Source organism: Bombina bombina, chromosome 5 (genome assembly GCF_027579735.1).
Source record: "Bombina bombina isolate aBomBom1 chromosome 5, aBomBom1.pri, whole genome shotgun sequence".
Classification (NCBI taxonomy): Eukaryota; Metazoa; Chordata; class Amphibia; order Anura; family Bombinatoridae; genus Bombina; species Bombina bombina.
In genome coordinates, this window is record NC_069503.1 from 404,471,475 (window position 1) to 404,494,224 (window position 22,750).

Genomic DNA, 22,750 nt, shown 5'->3' on the forward strand with positions numbered 1-22,750 from the left:
ACCTCTTACTTTATGCACTTTGCCCAAGTATAGGTGTTACTGTCTGTGCTCCTGTGTGCTTATATTTTGCTTAACCCCTGAACTGCTGGATTGCCTTATTGTTGCTGACCTCTGCCTATTCCTGCTATTCTACTGGTTTACGCTTGAACTGCTGGATTGCCTTATTGTTGCTGACCGCTGCCTGTCTCTGACTATTCTACTGGTTAACCCCAGAAATGCTGGATTGCCTTTCTGTTGCCAAACTCTGCCTGTCTCTGACCATTCTACTGGTTAACCCCTGAACTGCTGGATTGCCTTTCTGTTGTCGAACACTGCCTGTCTCTGACCATTCTCTGCCTTAACCATATTGCCATGAAGGACTACCCTGTCTTCAGTGAGTACTGCTTACCTCATTTCTTAAACTCACTTTGTTCTGGGATATTTCCTTATCCTTCCACTTGACGCCGGAATAAGAAGAATTCTGGCCAAGTTTGGTCTAATAGGGAAATATCCCACAAGCATTGGATTATACTTGAGCCATGGACCCAAATGAGGTAGCAAGAGCAGTCTCTCTTCAGGGACAGATCCTAGGAACCCATGTCATACACTTGCAGAATTTGGATTTTAAACTAGAGACTATAACCGCTATGCTCTCCTCAATAATTGCAGAGAAGAACGCTACTCCGGTTGCCACACAGTCAGTCCCTGCAGCTAGTGCTGCAACCTCCTCCCCTGTTTCTGGTAGTATACCCCAGATACCGTTGCATGTATGATGGTACTACTGACTGTAAGGTTTTTCTCAACCAGTGCAGGCTGCACTTCCGCAATCACCCACACAACTTCCAGTCTCATCATTTAAAGGTCCCTTTTATCATTTCTTTATTAAAAGACAAGGCCCTAGCCTGGGCCTCTCCCCTTTTGGAATAGAGTGCTCAGCTCCTGAGCGATGCAGGTACCTTCATTTCTGCATTATTTTCCATATTTGGTACCTCTGGCCGCACTTCTGCTGCAGAATACTCTCTCTCTTGGATCTCCACCAGAGCATTAGATCTGTGGTACAATACACCATCGAGTTTCGTACCCTGGCACATGAGACCAGTTGGGATGGCAGTGCTCTCAAAGCGGCCTTCAGGTGAGGCTTACATGAGCGCATCAAGTATGAGCTGACTTATTGTGATGTTCCATCTTCCATGGATGAATTCATAACACTTTGCATCAGTCTGGATTCTCGATTTCAGGAGAGACAAGCTGAGAGAGAACTTGCAGAATCCTTCCCTCTCGTCGTCCTATCAATCCAGTCACTAGACTATCCTCTACCGCTTCCACATCTCCAGTTACCTCTGAAGAAGAACCCATGGATCTCTCTTCCCTTAAGCACTCTGAATCTGAAAGACAGAGAAGAAGTAGATTAAGACTGCAATTCTATTGTGGTTCTAATTCACACCAACTCAAGAATTGTGATATACTGTCGGGAAAAGCCAATGCTTAGAGGATAACAGTGGGGTACCTCTAAGCCTGGCCACTACTAATTCCCCTCACTCCTGATTAGGGGGCAGCTGGAAATTTCCTAGATCGTCGTTTCATGATTCACGCATGGTTGCCTCTTCTTCAGAAAATACAATATCTTAAAATAACCACTCTGGATGGTACTCCCCTTGGATCAGGTTTAATCCATTTTGAATCAGAACCCCTAACCATGAATGTGGGAGTCCTACATACCAAACAGTTGCAGTTCAATGTCATTCATTCTCCTGAAACACCAGTTATCCTTGGTCTTCCTTGGCTACGTAAACACAATCCTCAATTCGACTGGACTGAGGGACAGTTGGCCTCCTGGGGTATATCCTGTTTTCACTCCTGCCTGGCTAAAGTCACTCTGCTGCATCATATTCCTATAGCCAGTCTTCTGACCACTTCTAATCCTCCCTCAATTTATGGATGTCTTTGAAAAGAAAGCAGCTGATGTGCTGCCACCTAACTGTCCTTACGTCTGAAAAATTGACCTCTTTCCTGGAGCCCCACTTCCTAAAGGGAGGACTTATCTGCTCTCTAAAGCTGAAACCAAGGCCATGGAAGAATATATCCAAGATAACCTAGCTAATAGTTTTATTCACTCTTCCTCCTCTCCTGCTGGGGCTGGCTTCTTTTTTTGTCAGTAAAAAGGATGGTGGTCTCAGATCCTGTATCAACTACAGAGCCCTAAACAACATTACAATCAAGAACCGGTAACCATTCCTTTGATCACTGAATTATATGATTTGCTTCAAAATGCTTGCTACTTTACAAAGTTGGATCTACGTGGGGCGTACAATCTCATTCGTATCTTCCCAGGACATGAATGGAAAACTGATTTCAACACGAGAGCAGGGCATTACAAATACCTAGTAATGCCTTTTGGGTTGTGCAATGCCCCTGCTGTCTTCAAAGCATTCGTCAATGATGTCTTTCGTGACCTCCTTAATCGCACTGTCATCGTCTATTTGGATGACATCTTCATATTCTCCTCCACCCTTGAGGAGCATCATGAGCATGTAAAACAGGTACTACTTCACCTCGGAAACAATTATCTAGTAGCCAAGCTGGAGAAATGTGAGTTTGATCAAGTCCAGATCCAGTTACTTGGATATGTCATCTCAAAGGAGGGTTTTGCCAAGGATCCTACAAAGCTAACTGCAGTTCTGGAATGGCCTCAACCCACCTCATTAAAGGAACTACAGAGATTCTTGGGGGTTTTCAACTATTATCGCAAGTTTATAAAGAACTTCTCCAAAATCGTTGCTCGACTCACTGAGCTGACTAAACGAAACAGAGACTGCAAGAACTGGCCTCCTGTAGCTGTGGATGCTTTATCTCATCTGAAAAAGGTCTTTTGTTCTGCTCCTGTGCTCAGCCATCCTGATCCTGACCTACAGTTCACTCTAGAGGTTGATGCCTCTGAGATAGGAGCTGCTGCAGTCTTAACCCAAAGGGACCCTTTAACTTCCAAGTTGCACCCTGTAGCCTTTTTTTCCAAACGGTTTACTCCTGCAGAGAGGAATTACGATGTGGGTAATTGTGAACTCTTAGCCATTAAGATGGCCCTGACTGATTGCATTATTGTTGCTGACCTCTGCCTGTTACTGCTATTCTACTGGTTTACCCCTGAGCTGCTGAACTGCTGGTTTTACCTTATTGTTATTGATCTCTGCCTGTTCCTGACCATTCTACTGGTTTAACCCTGAACTGCTGGATTGCCTTTTTGTTGCTGAACTCTGCCTGTCTCTGACCATTCAATTGGTTAACCCCTGAACTGCTGGATTGCTTTTCTGTTGCCAAACACTGCCTGTCTCTGACCATTCTCTGCCTTACCCTTATTGCAGTGAAGGACTACCTTGTCTAACGTGAGTACTGCTTACCTCGTTTCTTAAACTCACTTTATTCTGGGATATTTCATTATCCTTCCACTTGACGCCGAGATAAGAAGACTACTGGCCAAGTTTGGTCTGAAAGGTAAATATCCAACAAGCAATACACAATTAAGCCACATCTCCCTTGTAACCATTCACTAATTAGTGCATAAAACAAGTTCCACTGTGAAGGATATATGCATCACCAAAGAACAAACAAATAAAAAGAAATCCCTCTACAAAGCAACCTACTCTATTATATACAAAAAAGAAAACCATTGCAGAGAAATAAAAGTAAAATCTGACAACTGTGTCAGCTTTAAAAACAGGGAGACAAGAACATGTGACAAAATACTTCCCAGAAGCAATAGAGTATTTCTGAAATATGTAAGCTGTCCTGAGATGTATATAAAGAATCCCTACAACCCTTGTAGAAGGTCCAGCCCTGGAGACACTTTTTGTTCTATCTACTACTGTACCACAACAAAACAGACATGCAAATATTTACAATCACAAACACAGTTTTGCAAATATGTTTCTTAAGTGTTGTTATTGTAATTATTGTTTTTCCATGTTCCTAATGGTTCTTGTTTGATGTGGGAGATGTATTGTGCACTTAACACAAATATAGATGTAAATGGCAGGAACATCCATTAATGAAATGCTGGAAAAATATAGGTGAAGTGATGTCCAACGAATTTAGATCTCTCCTTTATAAGAAAATCCCTAGGCAACCTCACAAGCACCTATCAATCTAGCCCATTGAATATAATAAAAAACAACTAGCACGTAGTGCCACAGAAAATTGTGAAAATAGCAACATGAAGCCAAAATGTGCTCAAAGCAATGCACCATCCTGGTATATTATTAGTATGGAGCCCCGCCGGTTTAATTGAAAAAAATAATAAAAGTAGTGAGCATGCGGGGCATGTCCGGGCAGCGGCCATGACTAGATGCCCCATCTCCAGATTTGATAATCCGCCAGTTATCTTTTAATACTTAAGATATCTCTTCTAATAAGAGCAAGGAAAGTACGTGGAATCTTCTACTGTACTGAAAGACAGTGTTATCTGCCAGCTACACTCATTCGGGAGTACTAGTCTGGACTGTTGTTAGTCAAGGTGGTGGCCTAGTGTCAAACTCACAGCCCCCCCTGTTATCCGGGTTAAGGAGATGATGAGGCACATCTACAGCTTTGAAATGGGTATGGACTTGGAGGAGGTCTATATGACTATTTGCACCTGTTTAAAGGAGTTCGAGCTTACGATGCTCACAAGCTTTGAGAACCTTACTGTCAGAGGGCTATCCCAACCCAGATTGTGGCGATAGATATTGAAAAGCAGAAAGATGCCATATTGTTCCCTCAGAGCACATGCTTACCAAGATGTGATAACCAGCTCATTGACGCAGCTGCTAATAATCCTGCCATATTGGGCTCTTATAGAGGTCTACATCAGATGCAGCATGACCCGGCTGCGGCCGGTCCTATGCAGCAAGAATACAGACCTACACTTTCCCAGAGAGAAGTAGCGGACAGTCTAGCGATCGCGACAGGCAAGAACACATGGGACCATGAGGACATTGCTCCACATACGCGGCTATGACTCTCCAGAGTTTTCTACAAAATGCAGTGGTTTACAAGCACCCCAGACTTCAAAATTTAACCTTCACACCTAAGGAATGCTTCGACCATTGACATCTACAGAGACTTTGTGCTTATATATTTGCTCTGGATAGTTGCACAATTGGAAGCATGTACACTTCCCTGTGCCTTTATTTCTGCTGGAATCAGGTGAAGTTGTCTTTTTTTTCTCTGACAATAGCTAGATGGCGAACCGCTCAGCTATGTGTATGTATGTATATATATATATATATATATATATATATAGATATATATATAGATAGATAGATAGATAGATAGATAGTGACTTCCTATATCCATATTGATGCTGTGCCACTTACTATGACGTCTCAGCATATTAATTTTTCCTCCTAGGACTAATATGAAAACGATAAGGTTTTAGATCTAGTTCCTAGGTTTACCTACTGGTTTATATGTCTATACTCTCTGTGTAAAGTTATGCTATGTTTTGCCTTTTGCTTTCATGTACCCATATAACTCTCAGTATTGTTGGAAATGGGTTAGATTTGCATATAAGTTAAATATAACAAAGGTACAATTGTTGGCACAATCTTCCCCAATTTACTTCACACAACACTACATAATCCTGAGAGAAAGTAAAGTTTAACAAGACAACATTCTTTACTACCATAGCTCTGCTAATAAACTTGAATACACAGATTAGAGCAACCGGTTACCTTTACTTCCCCTCAAACAAACGATTCGAGTCCATTCTCTACTAGGTTCCTGATTATTAATTTTCTATATCTAAGCAGAGCCCTTTAGATTGGATATATCCCTTCTCTATCTACATACCATAATTGTACATATATATATATATATATATATATATATATATATATATATATATATATATATATATATCCTTTGACATTTTCTTTTTCCCTCTCCTCTTGTTCACAACTCTAGTCCTAATGGTCCAAGAGTGGCCCTATATACTCTATGTTATATGCCCCTATCATATTCCCCTATAGATACATTTGGATGTTCAGAGTCCAAGAGAGGCAATCACTTTCCTCTAGGGGATTACCTATATATAAATTATGATTATTGACAATAGGAATTTATTATTTTATACTGTTACATTGTCTAAGTCTACTATATTTTGTTTCTTATATTACTAAGCCCAAAAGTGGCTATAGATCGAGCTAACACACCTCCATTAAAAATTCTACTGTGTCATACAAGTCCAAGAGTGGCCTGTAAATACAAAAAAGAGAGGTTTTATTTATATTTGCCTAACTATCACTAATATGTAGCTAAGAATACACGTCATTGTCATTATTATGGTCTGAAAATTTACTTAATCTTATATTGTCTGAGGCATGGCAAATGTTACCTGCTTTGTTATTGTTTTTTTAAACCTCAATAAAAAAAAAAAAAGTAGTGAGCACATTGTAATTTACCATGCAATGCATCGTGAGTACAAAATAGTAAAGTGTGTCCACAATTTAACTCTTGTGTGTGTATGAATTAAATACATAAATATATGTAAATATGGAGCCCACAACCATTAAGTCGCCCGAACAATGTAGTTACATTTTGCACACAATTAATTATTTTGTCTGCATAATGTAACTTTATAATGAGGGTCCCAGTGTCCTCCTACCTTAGGCATGGTGTGCCCGAGATATATTAGTGTAAAATGTTATACTTATTCCTATTATAAAAGACGGGCAGGCAAAGAGGACACTGGAACCCTCATTATACAATTACATTGTGTACACAAAATAGTTAATTTCTGTGCATGTTGCAATTACATCGTTCGGGCGACTTAATGGTTGTGGGCTCTATTATTAACATACATATTTTGTAAAAACATTTTACTGATTGTCACATGCGCACAAAATAGTTAAAAGGGACAGTCAACACCAAAAGTGTTATTGTTTAAAAAGATAGATAACGCCTTTACTACCAATTCCCCAGCTTTGCACAACCAACATTGTTATGTAATATACTTTATAACATTTAACCCTATACATTTTGCCCTGTTTCTAAGCCACTACAGACAGTCTCTTATTACATGCTTTTTATTAGCTTTTAACAACAAGAGACTGCTAATCTATTTTACCCATATATAAAACATTGTGCTCTCTCCCATGGGTTGTGGGTGACACTGAACTAATTGGCTAATATTCAAGTCAATAGATAATAAATAGTGATTATCATGGGGCTGTCAGAAGATGCTTAGGGGTATATTTATCAAGCTCCATATGGAGCTTGATGCCCCGTGTTTCTGGCGAGCCTGCAGGCTCGCCAGAAACACAAGTTATGAAGCAGTGGTCTAAAGATAGCTGCTCCATAACCTGTCCGTCTGCTCTGAGGCGGCGGACAGAAATCGACAGAAATCAACCTGATCCAATACGATCGGGTTGATTGACACCCCCTGCTAGCGGCTGATTGGCCGCGAATCTGCAGGGGACGGTATTGCACCAGAAGTTCACAAGAACTGCTGGTGCAATGATAAATGCAGAGAGTGTATGCTGTCGGTGCAGCAGACATAATCCGCAATATTGGATCATGTCCACTCGCACAATGATAATTCGGCCCCTTAGATACAAGGAATCACAGAGGTTAAAAGTATATTAATATAACCATGTTGGCTGTTCAAAACTGTGGAATAGGTAATAAAGGGATTATCTATCTTTTTAAACAATAAAATAATTGAAGTTGACTGTCCCTTTAAATCATGTGCACACAAGAATTAAATTGTGTACACATTTTACTATGTTATGCTCACACATCACATACCCATTACCCTTTCTGGATTTTTTTAATTTCCTAAAACTGTTATGAAATTGTGGAGCTTTGTAAATAACCTTTTTCAATGCTGTCATCTGGAAAAATTATATCTGATTTCTTTTCATAATTGCCCCACTGCAGCATTGGGTCCTCTAAAAAACATGTGTAGCTTGTTTCATCACTGTTGCCACTGCTATTGCTCAAACTTGAATTTTCATATCGATCCTATTAGAGAAAAAAAAAAGATCACATGGTTAATTATGCATAATATTTTATAACTAAAATATTGAATAAAATATTTATCATTTTTGAGCATTCAGGTTAAATTAAAAAAGGTTAAGTTAGGGAATTAAATGTGACAATCCTGCTCATACTTAAAATTTGCAACACATTTTTGCTGTTTTCTTTTGTTATATGTTGTAATCTTTAATTGGCTATCTCTAGAGAATATCAGCCAAGACAATATGTTTCCTAATTTAACTGTTGTTTTACAGTTAACAGGATTTGGGGATTTTATTACATAATTACATGTGCCGCTCTATTTAGAACTCCTGCTCGCATGTTATTTTCGCTAGAAGTAAGCTTTTTGCACTCATCGGATACTGTGTTTATTACAAGTTGAAAGTAAAAAGTTGTTGAATGAGTGGCAACCCAATGCACACAAAAAAACATATCCCCCAATAGATTTCAATGGAACATAAAAAGTGGAAAAAAACCTAACATATATTAAGTACTCATCATCCTGAGGCATAGTACCCCAGGACTGGCGTAAAGCTGATGTGGTGTCACTTTTTAAAAAGGGAAGTAGGGCTGATCCAGGAAGCTATAGACCAGTTAGTCTGACATCAATAGTGGGGAAGATACTTAAAGCTATAAGGGGTTATATTGATTAGTATATTTGACTAAACAAGATTATGAGTTCGAATCAGCATTACTAATCTAATTAGATTCCACGAAGAAGTAAGTACAAATATAGATAAAGTGGAATCAGTTTATGTGATATACCTGGATTTTGCAAAAGTGTTTGTTACAGTGCCACATGAGTGATTAAAGTACAAAATTAAGGTACTGGGAATAGTTGAAAATGTTAGTTCACGGATTAGTAAATAGATCATAATCAGATTGGACAAAGGTAATCAGTTGGGTCCCCGGGCTCATTACTGGGCTCTGTTCTTTTTAATATTCTTATTAATGATTTGGAGCAAGGATTAAATAGCAACATCTTCATTTTTGCAGATGATACAAAGTTTTGTAAGGTTATTTGATCAGTGCAGGATAAACTGCTTTACAAGGAGAGCTACAAAAATTAGAAGAATGGGAAAGTAAATGGAAATAGAGATTTAATACTGGAAAATGTTAGGTTCTACATTGTGGAAGTAAAAATAAGCAGACAACCTATTATTTAAAAAGAACTAGGCTTGGCAAAAAAAGGAGAAAGGGGATTTGGCAGTACTTATAAATAACAAGCTAAAGATGGGTACACAATGCAGGCAGCGGCTTCTAAAGCTAATGAGATACTAGCATGTAGTACAAGAGGCATTGATGCAAAGGAAGAAAGCATAATTCTGTCACTATATAAATACCTGGTAAGACCTCACCTTGAGTATGGAGTGCAGTTCTGGGGAACAATCTCAAAAAAATACATTGCAGACTTAGAAAAAGTTCAGAGAAGAGACACAAAGCTAATATGGGGAATAGAGATTTTAAGCTATGAGCCAAACTGGCTCTGTTTTCTCATGGAAAAAGGTTTAAGAGGTGACAGGATTAGTTTATATAAATATATTCAAGACCCATATACAGAGATGGCAGAAGCTCTGTTTATTCCATGAAAATTGTTTGTGAAAAGGGGTCACAATTTAAGGCTCGATGAAAGGAAATTTAACCTCCTGCAATGTAAATGTGTTTTCACTTCAATGCAAACAAATGATGGAACTCATTACCTAAGCAGGTAGATACATTTAAAATGGTTTAGATACCTTTCTGGCTAGAAACAGAATTAAGGGATATGATTGCTTGTGTTGAATTTGTCACCTTTTTTAAAGGGATTAGTTTAAACTCAACTGGAGCTTTTATTGTAAGTAAATTAAGATTTGTAAAAGTTAAACTTGATGGTCTTTTTTCAACCTCATATACTATGTTAAAACATTAGAAGCACAGTGGATATAAAAAGTCTGCACACCCTTATGAAATTGCAGGTTTTTTGAAATATAAAGACAGAAATAGCAACAGTGTAAAATGTCAGGTTTTTTTCATCTGTAATGTGATCTTCCAACAAAGAAAGATGCAGAGGAAAAAAAACCAAGTAGTTAATTATTAGGAAAATTTTAAATATAAAAAAACTACAACACCCTGATTGCATAAATCTGCACCCCAACTAATACCTTGTGGAAACACTTTTGCATTTATTACAGCAGCAAGTCTTTGTGAATACTTCGCTATTAACTTCATAGATCTAGACTTTGGAAATTTATCCCATGCTACTTTGCAAAAAAAGTTCAAGTTCCTTCAAATTGCGAGGGTATCTCCCCCGTACAGTTCTCTTTAGGTAATTCCACAACTTTTCGATTCCTCTTCATCTTCAGCTTTATGACAGAGGCCAGCAGGTTTTGTGCCACGACAGCTTGATATTTGGCTATTCATTATTCCATCTATCTTGACAAAAGCCCCCTGAAAAAGATGAAGAGAAGCAGCCATAAATCATGATGCTACCACCACTATGCTTCAAAGTCAGTATGGTGTTCCTTGGATGATGAGCTTTATTGGCTTTGTTCCAGACATATTTTACAATTTAATCTTATTCGTAGCTCATTTGTCCCATTATAGCTCATTTTCTCACATGGTTTTGGATGACTGAATTAATCTTTTGCCATAATTCAGATGGACTTGGATGTTCTATTTTGAAAGAAAGGGTTTCTATCTTGCCACACTACCAAATAGCCCAGACATGCAGAATATGAGAGATGGTGGTCACATGCAAGGAGTGACTGGTACCTCCTAGAAATTCCTGTAGATTCTTCAGTGTTCCTGTTGACATCTTGGTAGCCTTCATGATACGTTTTCACCCATCAACTTTGTAGGGTTGTTCTTATCTTTGCCATGTCTATGTGGAAGATGGTTTTAAAAGTGTTCCATGGTACATCAAGTGACCTTCAATATCCTTTTATATCCCTCTCACAACTGGTACTTTTTAGTTCTTGAATGGAAGATAAACAAGGGGCGCCAACATAGTGTGAATCGTTCAAACAACAAATATAAAAGTGATGTGCAAAAAACTACTCACAAGGAAAGTGGCACCTTAAATGAATAAGGTGCGATAAAGCAGGCTGACATTCAAATTCCAGCAGTCAGTACGCTGGAGGTCTCACCCAGAGGACCTGTGGAATCCAGATAGGCGTCTAGAAAGTAGCACCCACGTTTTTCAGGGCCAATGGCCGGACCAGGTGAGCTGCAAGCTGATAGGTGTTCTCCTGCTGCACTCACGCCACCGAGACTTTTCTCCAAAAACGACAGTGTCAGTGTATGAAAGGTTCCGTGGTAAAAGTCCTGTTTCAAAAACAAGTGGATCGTGGAAAGAAGCAAAAATACCGGGTCGTGGTATAAAACAAACAGTATTTATTTTGCAACGCGTTTCTCAGTCTATTCCAGACCGTTTCATCAGGCAAACGGTCTGGAATAGACTGAGAAACGCGTTGCAAAATAAATACTGTTTGTTTTATACCACGACCCGGTATTTTTGCTTCTTTCCACGATCCACTTGTTTTTGAAACAGGACTTTTACCACGGAACCTTTCATACACTGACACTGTCGTTTTTGGAGAAAAGTCTCGGTGGCGTGAGTGCAGCAGGAGAACACCTATCAGCTTGCAGCTCACCTGGTCCGGCCATTGGCCCTGAAAAACGTGGGTGCTACTTTCTAGACGCCTATCTGGATTCCACAGGTCCTCTGGGTGAGACCTCCAGCGTACTGACTGCTGGAATTTGAATGTCAGCCTGCTTTATCGCACCTTATTCATTTAAGGTGCCACTTTCCTTGTGAGTAGTTTTTTGCACATCACTTTTATATTTGTTGTTTGAACGATTCACACTATGTTGGCGCCCCTTGTTTATCTTCCATTCTAGACACCCTGACCCATCGCACCGCGGGACACAAGAGGAGCACGCCAAACACCTGAACACATCACTGTTCACATATTAGGATTGGACACTTATTTTTTACATCACAGCAATTTTTGGGACATTGATAAGTACTTTTTTTATATATTTTACTAATCGCCACAAATATCATTGTTTATCTGTGATATCTGATTATTTCAATGTATCACTAATATTATACACAAATTGTCCTGAGCACTTGTTTTACACACAATTTATTTTCGTCATTATTATAATTTTTTACACATACCAAACACTGTGCTGTTTATAAAAAAATAATTTTTTTTTTTTTTTTTTTTATTTATGCATACGGGTACAAACCCAATCATAAAGTGGTAGGTCCCACTTTGATAACCTGTGTTCCAAGCGCATCCTCTTAAGTTTTTTCCTCCTCAGGAATTTCTTTTTATACTTTTTAGTTCTTGCAGTTTCTTTGGCAACTCTTACGCCCAATGGCTCTCCCAGTAGAATGCAAGCCCAAACATCCAAGCACATCCTGAAGCAACAGCTGACTTTAATATGGGTTTAATAAGAATCCCTTTCATTGATGGCAGGTGTATGCTGTTTATCTAAAGGCATAATTTAGAATGTAATTGGTTAACTGTGAATACAGTTTGAGCTCCCATTATGTGCAGACTTATGCAATTCAGAGTGTTGTTTTTTATTTTAAATGTTCCTAATAATTAACCATTTGTTTTTTTGGTTTTTTTTTATTTCCTCTGGATTTTTGTCTGTTGGAGGATCACATTACATATGTAAAAACATGCAATTTGTTAAAGTGTGTAGACATTTTATACCCACTAAAATACTCCCCCCAAGCAAGGGGGAACAATTTAGAGATTGCAATTATGGCCATCTTGCTTCCTTTAAGCACACATAAGGGGGTTTATAGGTTTTAGTGCTCCAGAAGCAATTTTGAGAGTATGTTTCCTAGTAATAGTTCCCTGGAAGTATACAAACAGAATTTATGCTTACCTTTATAAATTTCTTTCTCTTGTGATGTATCGAGTCCACGGATTCATCCATACTTATGGGATATTCTCCTTCCCAACAGGTAGTGGCAGAGAGAGCACCCACAGCAGAGCTGTCCATATAGCTCCTCCCTTAGCTCCACCCCCCAGTCATTTGACCGAAGGCTAGGAAGAAAAAGGAGAAACTATAGGGTGCAGTGGTGACTGAAGTTTTTAAAAAAAATAAATATACTACCTGTCTTAAATAGACAGGGCGGGCCGTGGACTCGATACATCCCAAGAGAAAGAAATTTATCAGGTAAGAATAAATTCTGTTTTCTCTTGTAAGATGTATTGAGTCCACGGATTCATCCATACTTATGGTATACCAATACCAAAGCTTTAGGACACGGATGAAGGGAGGGACAAGACAGGTACCTTAAACGGAAGGCACCACTGCTTGTAGAACCTTTCTGCCAAAAATAGCCTCTGAAGAAGCAGAAGTATCAAATTTGTAAAATTTGGAAAAAGTTTGAAGCGAAGACCAAGTCGCCGCCTTACAAATCTGTTCAACAGAAGCCTCATTTTTAAAAGCCCATGTGGAAGCCACTGCTCTAGTAGAATGAGCAGTAATTCTTTCAGGAGGCTAATTAATATTTATAGCCTAATAACCTCACTGTTATTTTCACAGATTGTTGTAGCCTTATTTATGGCTTGTTGTAGGAATTATTGTATTTTGGTTATGGGCTATAAGTGAAACTTTGGAATTCCTATGTTCTTGTTTTATAATGTTGGTATTAAATATGAAGTGAGTAAATAATGAAAATATGGCTAATGTGGTTGCATTAATCAATTGTAGATTCTATTGAGCTCAACTTATAGTATGCTTGCAGAATGATGTTTGTGCACAGTAGTTTGCTTAAATATTAAAGTAACCTTTAGTTACTTGCGTTCTTATTATAGGTTGCTATATTATAAGTAATGAGCTACTGAGAAGTATAATATTTGAATTTGCTGCAGCAAAATATTTATGACAACTATAATTATGTTGTTATCTTAAACAACTGATGTACTTATATACATTCCCTCTGGATTTTGTTTCCACTTCTGATTGAATATATTTGATCTGTTATAGGCTAAAATAAAATTCAAGCCTTGTATGTAAGATCTTCCATGCTGGGATTTATGTACACAAATCGTAACTGTTTGCTAGTTGGATTTTGTCCTCTGATGTTTCAATATACTGTTACTTTTGTAACATGCAAAGGAAATAAAGTGTTTTCCTTTAAAATGCTTAGTTCAGTATATTTTTATGTTGAATAATTACCACCTTGAATTGTTTGCTATATATATTTGCTAAAGTGCTCTTAAATTGTAAGAGGTTAAGCCTCTAAGCACTGCTATTATTACTTATTATTATAGCAAAACAATTATTACTCCGTTAACGATATACTTGTAATTTTTGCTTCAGAACTTTATCCAGCTAGTTTTTGTCATGTACTTTTCTAGTGCAATTTGGCTGAAACTCTGATGGTATCTTTGCGTGTAGCAAATTACACAGAGGCTGCTTTAATATTTAGATTGCATCTAGTCTAGATTTTGTTTTTTTGGCTGCTTTAATTTGCACCACATTAACTACAGGTTAGACTATAGACACCTATCGTGCCTACAACTTATAGTGAACCTACTTCATTAATTATTATGCCTTAGTCATTTTTACCAACTCTTGATTATAAAATACCATTTGATAATGCAACTTAGGAAAGCAAATTAAAACAATGAAACCCATGCTGGCCAGCAGTCTCATAAGCAAACGGATGAAGCTTTTTTCAGCCAAAAAGGAAAGAGAGGTAGCAGTAGCCTTTTGACCTCTCTGTTTACCAGAATAAACAACAAACAATGAAGATGTTTGACTGAAATCTTTAGTTTCTTCTAAGTAGAACTTTAAAGCACGAACCCCATCAAGATTGTGCAACAGACGTTCCTTCTTTGATGAAGGATTAGGACACAGAGAAGGAACAACAATCTCCTGATTGATATTCCTATTATAAACAACCTTAGGAAGAAACCCAGGTTTGGTATGCAAAACCACCTTATCTGCATGGAAAACTAGGTAAGGTGAGTCACACTGTAAAGCAGATGACTCAGAAACTCTTCGAGACGAAGAGATAGCTACTAAAAACAAAACTTTCCAAGATAGAAGCTTAATATCTATGTAATGCATAGGTTCAAACGGAACCCCTTGAAGAACATTAAGAACCAAATTTAGGCTCCATGGTGGAGCAACAGGTTTAAATACAGGCTTGATCTTGACCAAGGCCTGACTAAATGCTTGAATGTCTGGGACATCTGCCAGACGTTTGTGTAAAAGAATAGACAAAGCAGATATTTGTCCTTTTAAGGAACTAACTGATAATCCCTTCTCCAATCCTTCTTGGAGAAAGGACAAAATTCTAGGAATCCTAATCTTACTCCATGAGTAACCCTTGGATTCACACCAACAAAGATATCTGCGCCAAATCTTATGATAGATTTTCCTGGTGACAGGCTTTCTAGCCTGAATCAGGGTATCAATGACCGACTCAGAGAAACCACCCTTTGATAGAATCAGGCGTTCAATCTCCAAGCAGTCAGACGCAGAGAAGTTAGATTTGGATGCTTGAATGGACCTTGGATTAGAAGGTCCTGCCTCATTGGCAGAGTCCACGGTGGAACAGATGACATGTCCACCAGGTCTGCATACCAAGTCCTGCGTGGCCACGCAGGCGCTATCAGAATCACTGAAGCTCTCTCCTGCTTGATTCTCGCAACCAGACGTGGGAGGAGAGGAAACGATGGAAATACATAAGCCAGATTGAAGGACCAGGGCACTGCTAGAGCATCTATCAGTACCGCCTGGGGATCCCGGGACCTGGACCCGTAACAAGGAAGTTTGGCATTCTGACGCCATCAGATCCAATTCTGGTATGCCCCATAGCTGAGTCAGCTGGGCAAATACCTCAGGATGGAGCTCCCACTCCCCAGGATGAAAAGTCTGACGACTTAGGAAAACATAATTTATGCTTACCTGATAAATTTATTTCTCTTGTAGTGTATCCAGTCCACGGATCATCCATTACTTATGGAATATATTTTCCTTCCCAACAGGAAGTTGCAAGAGTCCACCCACAGCAAAGCTGCTATATAGCTCCTCCCCTAACTGCCATATTCAGTCATTCGACCGAAAACATGCAGAGAAAGGAAAAACCATAGGGTGCAGTGGTGACTGTAGTTCAAATGAAAAAAATTACCTGCCTTAAAGTGACAGGGCAGGCCGTGGACTGGATACACTACAAGAGAAATAAATTTATCAGGTAAGCATAAATTATGTTTTCTCTTGTTAAGTGTATCCAGTCCACGGATCATCCATTACTTATGGAATACCAATACCAAAGCTAAAGTACACGGATGATGGGAGGGACAAGGCAGGTACTTAAACGGAAGTTACCACTGCCTGTAAAAAAACCCTTTCTCCCAAAAATAGCCTCCGAAGAAGCAAGGTATCAAATTTGTTAAATTTGAAAAAATATGAAGCGCAGACCAAGACTCCGTCTTGTAAATCTGTTCAACAGAAGCCACATTTAAAAAAGGCCCAAGTGAAAACCACAGCTCTAGTAGAATGAGCTGCAATCCCTTCAGGAGGCTGCTGTCCAGCAGTCTCATAAGCTAAATGAATTATGCTTTTTAACCAAAAAGACAGAGAGGCTGCTGAAGTCTTTTGACCTCTCCTCTGTCCAGAATAGACAACAAACAAGGTGAACGTTTGATGAAAACTGTAGTAACTTGTAAGTAAAACTTTAAAGCACAAACCACGTCCAATATTGTGTAATAGACGTTCCTTCTTTGAGGAAGGATTAGGATACAAGCATGGAACAACTATCTCTTGAGTGATGTTCTTGTTAGATACCATCTTAGGAAAAAACCCAGGTTGGTACGCAGGACTACCTTATCCGTACGAAGGACCAGATAAGGAGAATCACATTGTAACACAGATAACTTGGAGACACTACAAGTCAAGGAAATAGCTACCCAAAAGGAACTTTCCAAGATAAATATTGATATCTATGGAACAAAAAAGGTTCAAACGGAACTTCTTGAAGAGCCTTAAGAACCAGGTTTAAGCTCCATGGTGGAGCAACAGTTTTAAACACAGGCTTGGATCTAACCAAAGCCTGACCAAATGCCTGAACGTCTAGAATACCTGCCAGACGCTGGTGCAAAAAAATAGACAGAGTAAAAATCTGTCCCTTTTAAGGAATTAGCTGACAACCCTTTTCTCAAAAACATCTTGGAGAAAAAATAATATCCTGGGAATCCAGGCTTTACTCCATGAGTAACCCTTGGATTCATAACAATCAGATATTTACACCATATCTATGTTCAATTTTCCTAGAGACAGGCTTTCATGTCTGTATTTAAGGTATCAATGACTGACTCGGAGAAGCCATGCTTTGATAACATCAAGCGTTCAGTCTCCAGGCAGTCCATCTCAGATTGATTCTATTTAGATGGTTGAATGGACCCTGAGGTAGAGGGACCTGTCTCAGAAGCAGAGACCGTGATGGAAAGGATGACATGTCCACCAGATCTGCATACCAGGTCCTGCGTGGCTACGCAGGCGCGGTCAAAAACACCAAAGCCCTCTCCTGCTTGGTCTTGACCTCCGGAGGAAATCCCACTCCCCCGGAAGAAAAGTCTGACGACTTAGAAAATCCACCTCCCAGTTCTCAACACCTGGGATATGGATAGCTGATAGACAAGAGTGAGTCTCTGTCCAGTGAATTATTGTAAGACTTCTAACATCACTAGGGAACTTCTGTTACCCCTTGATGGCTGATGTAAGCCACAGTCGTGTATATTGTCCGACTGAGTATGATGTACCTCAGAGTTGCTAACTGAGGCCAAGTCTGAAGAGCATGGAAAATCACTCCCAGAATAGTTATTAGAAGGAGGGTCTCCTCCTAAGTCCACTATCCCTGAGCCTTCAGGGAGTTCCAGACTGCATCCCAACCTAAAAGGCTGGCATCCATTGTAACAATTGTCCCATCTGACCTGCGGAAAGGTCATACCCTTGGACAGATGGACCCGACATAGTCACCAGAGAAGAGAATCTCTGGTCTCTTGGTCCAGAATCAACAGGGGGACAAATCTGTGTAATCCCCGTTCCTCTGACTGAGCATGCATAGTTGCAGCGGTCTGAAATGTAGACGTGCAAACGGTACTATGTCCCTTGCCGCTACCTATTAAGCCGATTTCATTCATGTACTGAGCCACCGAAGGGCGCGGATGGGATGAAAAACACGGCAGAAATTTAGAAACTTTGACAACCTGGACTCCGTCAGGTAAATTTTCATTTCTACAGAATCTATCAGAGTCCCTAGGAGGGAAACCCTTGAGATTGGGGATAGAGAACTCTTTCCTTGTTCCCTTTCCACCCATGTGATCTCAGAAATGCCAGTACTACGTCCGTATGAGACTTGGCAATTTGGATGTTTGACGCCTGTATCAGGATGTCGTCTAACTAAGGGGCCACTTCTATGCCCCGCGGCCTAAGGACCGCCAAAGCGACCCCAGAACCTCCATAAAGATTCTTGGGGCTGTAGATATCCCAAAGGAAAGAGCTACAAACTGGTAATGCCTGTCTAGAAAGGCAAACCTGAAAAACGAAGGTGATCTTTATGCATCACAATGTGAGGATAAGCATCCTTCAAATCCATTGTAGTCCTCTATTGACTCTCCTGGATCATAGTTAAGATGGTACGAATAGTTTCCATCTTAAATGACAGAATTCTGAGGAATTTGTTTAAGATCTTTAGATCCAAAATAGGTCTGAAGGTTCCCTCACCTTGGGAACCACAAACAGATTTGAGGAAAAACTCTGTCCCTGTTCCTCTCTTGGAACTGGATGGATCTCGTACACAATGTAAGAATGCCTCCTTTATCTGGTTTGCAGATAATTGTGAAAGGCGAAATCTCCCCTTTTTTTGGGGGGGAATCTTTGAAATCCAGAAGATATCTCTGGGATATAAATTCCAATGCCCAGGGATCCTGGGCATCTCTTGCCCACGCCCGGGCGAAGAATGAAAGTCTGCCCCCTATAGGATCCGTTACCGGATAGGGATCCGTTCCTTCATGCTGCCTTAGAGGCAGCAGCAGGCTCCTTGGCCTGCTTATCTTTGTTCCAGGTCCAATTGTCTCCAGACCGCCTTGGACTGAGCAAAAATTCCCTCTTGTGGAATTTTGGATGCCACACCTGCCCTGAAGTTTTAAAAGGCACGAAAATTAGACCTTTTTTGGCCCTTGATTCCTATCCTGAGGAAGGGCATGACCTTTTCCTCCAGTGATATAAGCAATAATCTCCTTCAAACCAGGCCCGAATAGGGTCTGCCCCTTGAAGGGAAGTTAAGTAGCTTATTTATTAAAGTCACGACAGCTGACCATGATATAAGCCATAGCGCTCTGCGCGCCAGTATAGTAAAAAACAGAATTCTTAGCCGTTAGTCTAGTCAAATGAACAAAGGCATCAGAAAACAAAGGAATTGGCTAGCATAAGCTTGTCAAATATATTCATCCAATGGAGTCGCTAACTGTAAAGCCTCATCAAGAGACTCAACCCAGAACGCCGCAGCAGCAGTGACAGAAGCAATGTATGCAAGGGGCTGCAGGATAAAACCCGGTTGAATAAACATTTTTTATCCATTGGATCTAAAAAGCACAACTGTCCTCGCCAGAGGTAGTGGTACGCTTAGCTAGAGTAGAAACTCTTCTCTCCACCTTAGGAACTGTCTGCCAGAAGTCCCGTGGTGGTAACTATTAGAAAACATTCTTCTAAAAAATAGGAGGGGAAGAGAACGGCACACCTGGTCTATCCCATTCCTTATTAAAAAAAAATTTTTTTTAGTAAACCTCTTTAGGTATTGGAAAAACATCAGTACACACCGGCACTGCATATTATTTATCCAGTCTACACAATTTCTCTGGCCCTGCGATTGTACACATTCATTCAGAGCAGCCAAAGCCTCCCTGAGCAACAAGTGAAGGTTCTCAAGCATAAATTTTAAATGTAGAAATATCAGAATCAGGTTAAATCATCTTCCCTGAGTAAAAAAAAAATAATCACCCACAGACTAAGCATATTGTGAGGTAGTATCATACATGGTTCTTAAAGCGTCTGTATGCTCTGTATCTACCCCCAGAGCTATCTGCTTTCCTTTAATTTCAGGTAGTCTGACTAATACTGCTGCCAGAGTATTATTCACCACCTTTGCCATGTCTTGTAAAATAAACGATATGGACGCCCTTGATGTACTTGGCGCCATTTGAGCGTGAGTCCCTGAAGCGGGAGTCGAAGGGTCTGACACGTGGGGAGAGTTAATCGGCATAACTTTCCCCTCGACAGAATCCTCTGGTAAAATAAACGCTATGGGTGCCCTTGATGTACTTGGCGCCATTTGAGCGTGAGTCCCTAAAGCGGGAGTCAAAAGGTCTGACACGTGGGGAGAGTAAGTCGGCATAACTACCCCCACGACAGAATCCTCTGGTGATAATGTTTTTAAAGACAAAAAATGATCTTTATTGTTTAACATGAAATCAGTACATCTGGTACACATTCTAAGATGGGGTTCCACCATGGCCTTAAAACATAATGAACACAGAGCTTCCTCTATGTCAGACATGTTAGAACAGACTAATAATGAGAATAATAAGCTTGGAAAACACTTTAAATCAAGTTAACAAGCAAATATATAAAACGTTACTGTGCCTTTAAGAGAAACAAATTTTGTCAAAATTTGAAAAACAGTGAAAAAAGGCAGTAAAACAAACGGAATTTTTACAGTACATGTAATAAGGTAACAGAGCATTGCACCCACTTGCAAATGGATGATTAACCCCTTAATGCAAAAAACAGATAAAAAAAACGACAGACGTTTTTTAAAAACAGACACAACAAAACTGCCACAGCAGAGCTGTGGATTACCTTCCCTACAAACGATTTTGGAAGTCTTTTTAGCCCTTTAGAAATGTCCTGTAGTATTCATGGGACTGCTGAGGGAATCTGGATAATTCATTTTGTAATTTTAACTGCGCAAAAAAGCGCTAAATTAGGCCCCTCCCACTCCTATTACAACAGTGGGAAGCTTCAGTTAACTGTTTCTATGCAAAATTTAAGCCAGCCATGTGGAAAAAACTTAGGCCCCAATAAGTTTTATCACCAAACATATGTTAAAAAACGATTAAACATGCCAGCAAACGTTTTAAAACACATTTTTACAAGAGTATGTATCTCTATTAATAAGCCTGATACCAGTCGCTTTTACTGCATTTAAGGCTATACCAACATTACAGTGTTATCACCAATGTACGTTAAAAAACGATTAAACATGCCAGCAAACGTTTTAAAACACATTTTTATAAGAGTATGTATCTCTATTAATAAGCCTGATACCAGTCGCTATCGCTGCATTTAAGGTTTTACTTACATTACTTCGGTATCAGCAGTATTTTCTTAGTCAATTCCATTCCTAGAAAAATATTTTACTGCACATACCTTATCTGCAGGAAAACCTGCACGCCATTCCCCCTGTGAAGTACCTCACTCCTCAGAATGTGTGAGAACAGCAAATGGATCTCAGTTACGTCTGCTAAGATCATAGAAAAACGCAGGCAGATTCTTCTTCCAAATACTGCCTGAGATAAACAGCACACTACGGTGCCATTTAAAAATAACAAACTTTTGATTGAAGAATAAACTAAGTATAAATCACCACAGACTCTCACGACCTCCTATCTATGTTGAGGCTTGCAAGAGAATGACTGAATATGGCAGTTAGGGGAGGAGCTATATAGCAGCTTTGCTGTGGGTGGACTCTTGCAACTTCCTGTTTGGAAGGAGAATATATTCCATAAGTAATGGATGATCCGTGGACTGGATACACTTAACAAGAGAAATCCGCCTCCCAGTTCTCTACCCCTGGGATATGGATTGCTGAGAGATGGCAAGAGTGATCCTCCGCCCATCGGATTATTTTGGTTACCTCCATCATCGCTAGAGAACTCTGTGTTCCTCCTTGATGATTGATATAGGCTACAGTCGTGATGTTGTCCAACTGAAATCTGATGAATTTGGCCGCAGCTAGCTGAGGCCATGTCTGAAGCGCATTGAATATCGCTCTCAGTTCTAGAATGTTTATCGGGAGGAGAGATTCCTCCCGAGACCATAAGCCCTGTGCTTTCAGGGATTTCCAGACTGCACCCCAGCCTAGCAGGCTGGCATCTGTCGTTACTATGAGCCACTCTGGCCTGCGGAAACACATTCCCTGAGACAGGTGGTCCTGAGACAACCACCAGAGAAGAGAATCTCTGGTCTCTTGGTCCAGATGCAGTTGAGGAGATAAATCTGCATAATCCCCATTCCACTGTTTGAGCATGCATAGTTACAGTGGTCTGAGGTGTAGGCGGGCATAAGGAACTATGTCCATTGCCACTACCATGAGTCCGATTACCTCCATACACTGAGCCACTGATGGCCGAGGAATGGAATGAAGAGCTCGGCAAGTGATTAAAAGTTTTGATTTTCTGACCTCCGTCAGAAATATTTTCATTTCTACCGAGTCTATCAGAGTCCTTAGGAAGGAAACTCTTGAGAGAGGGATGAGATAACTCTTTTTTATGTTCACCTTCCATCCGTGAGATCTCAGAAAAGCCAACACGATGTCCATGTGAGACTTGGCTAGCTGGAAAGTCGACGCCTGAATTAAGATGTCGTCTAGATAAGGCGCCACTGCTATACCCTGCGGTCTTAGAAATGCCAAAAGGGACCCTAGCACCTTTGTGAAAATTCTGGGAGCCGTGGCCAACCC

The 22,750-nt window shown here is 39.9% G+C and overlaps 1 protein-coding gene across 1 annotated transcript in view; it reads right to left on the bottom strand.

Annotated features, from left to right (window-relative positions):
- NEK10 (NIMA related kinase 10) overlaps positions 1-22,750 on the bottom strand; it is a 1,556,164-nt gene that overhangs the window by 472,797 nt on the left and 1,060,617 nt on the right. Inside the window, exon 25 of the mRNA XM_053715742.1 lies at positions 7,827-7,974. Coding sequence (XP_053571717.1) covers positions 7,827-7,974 — 148 coding nt within the window. The remainder of the gene's footprint in view (positions 1-7,826; positions 7,975-22,750) is intronic.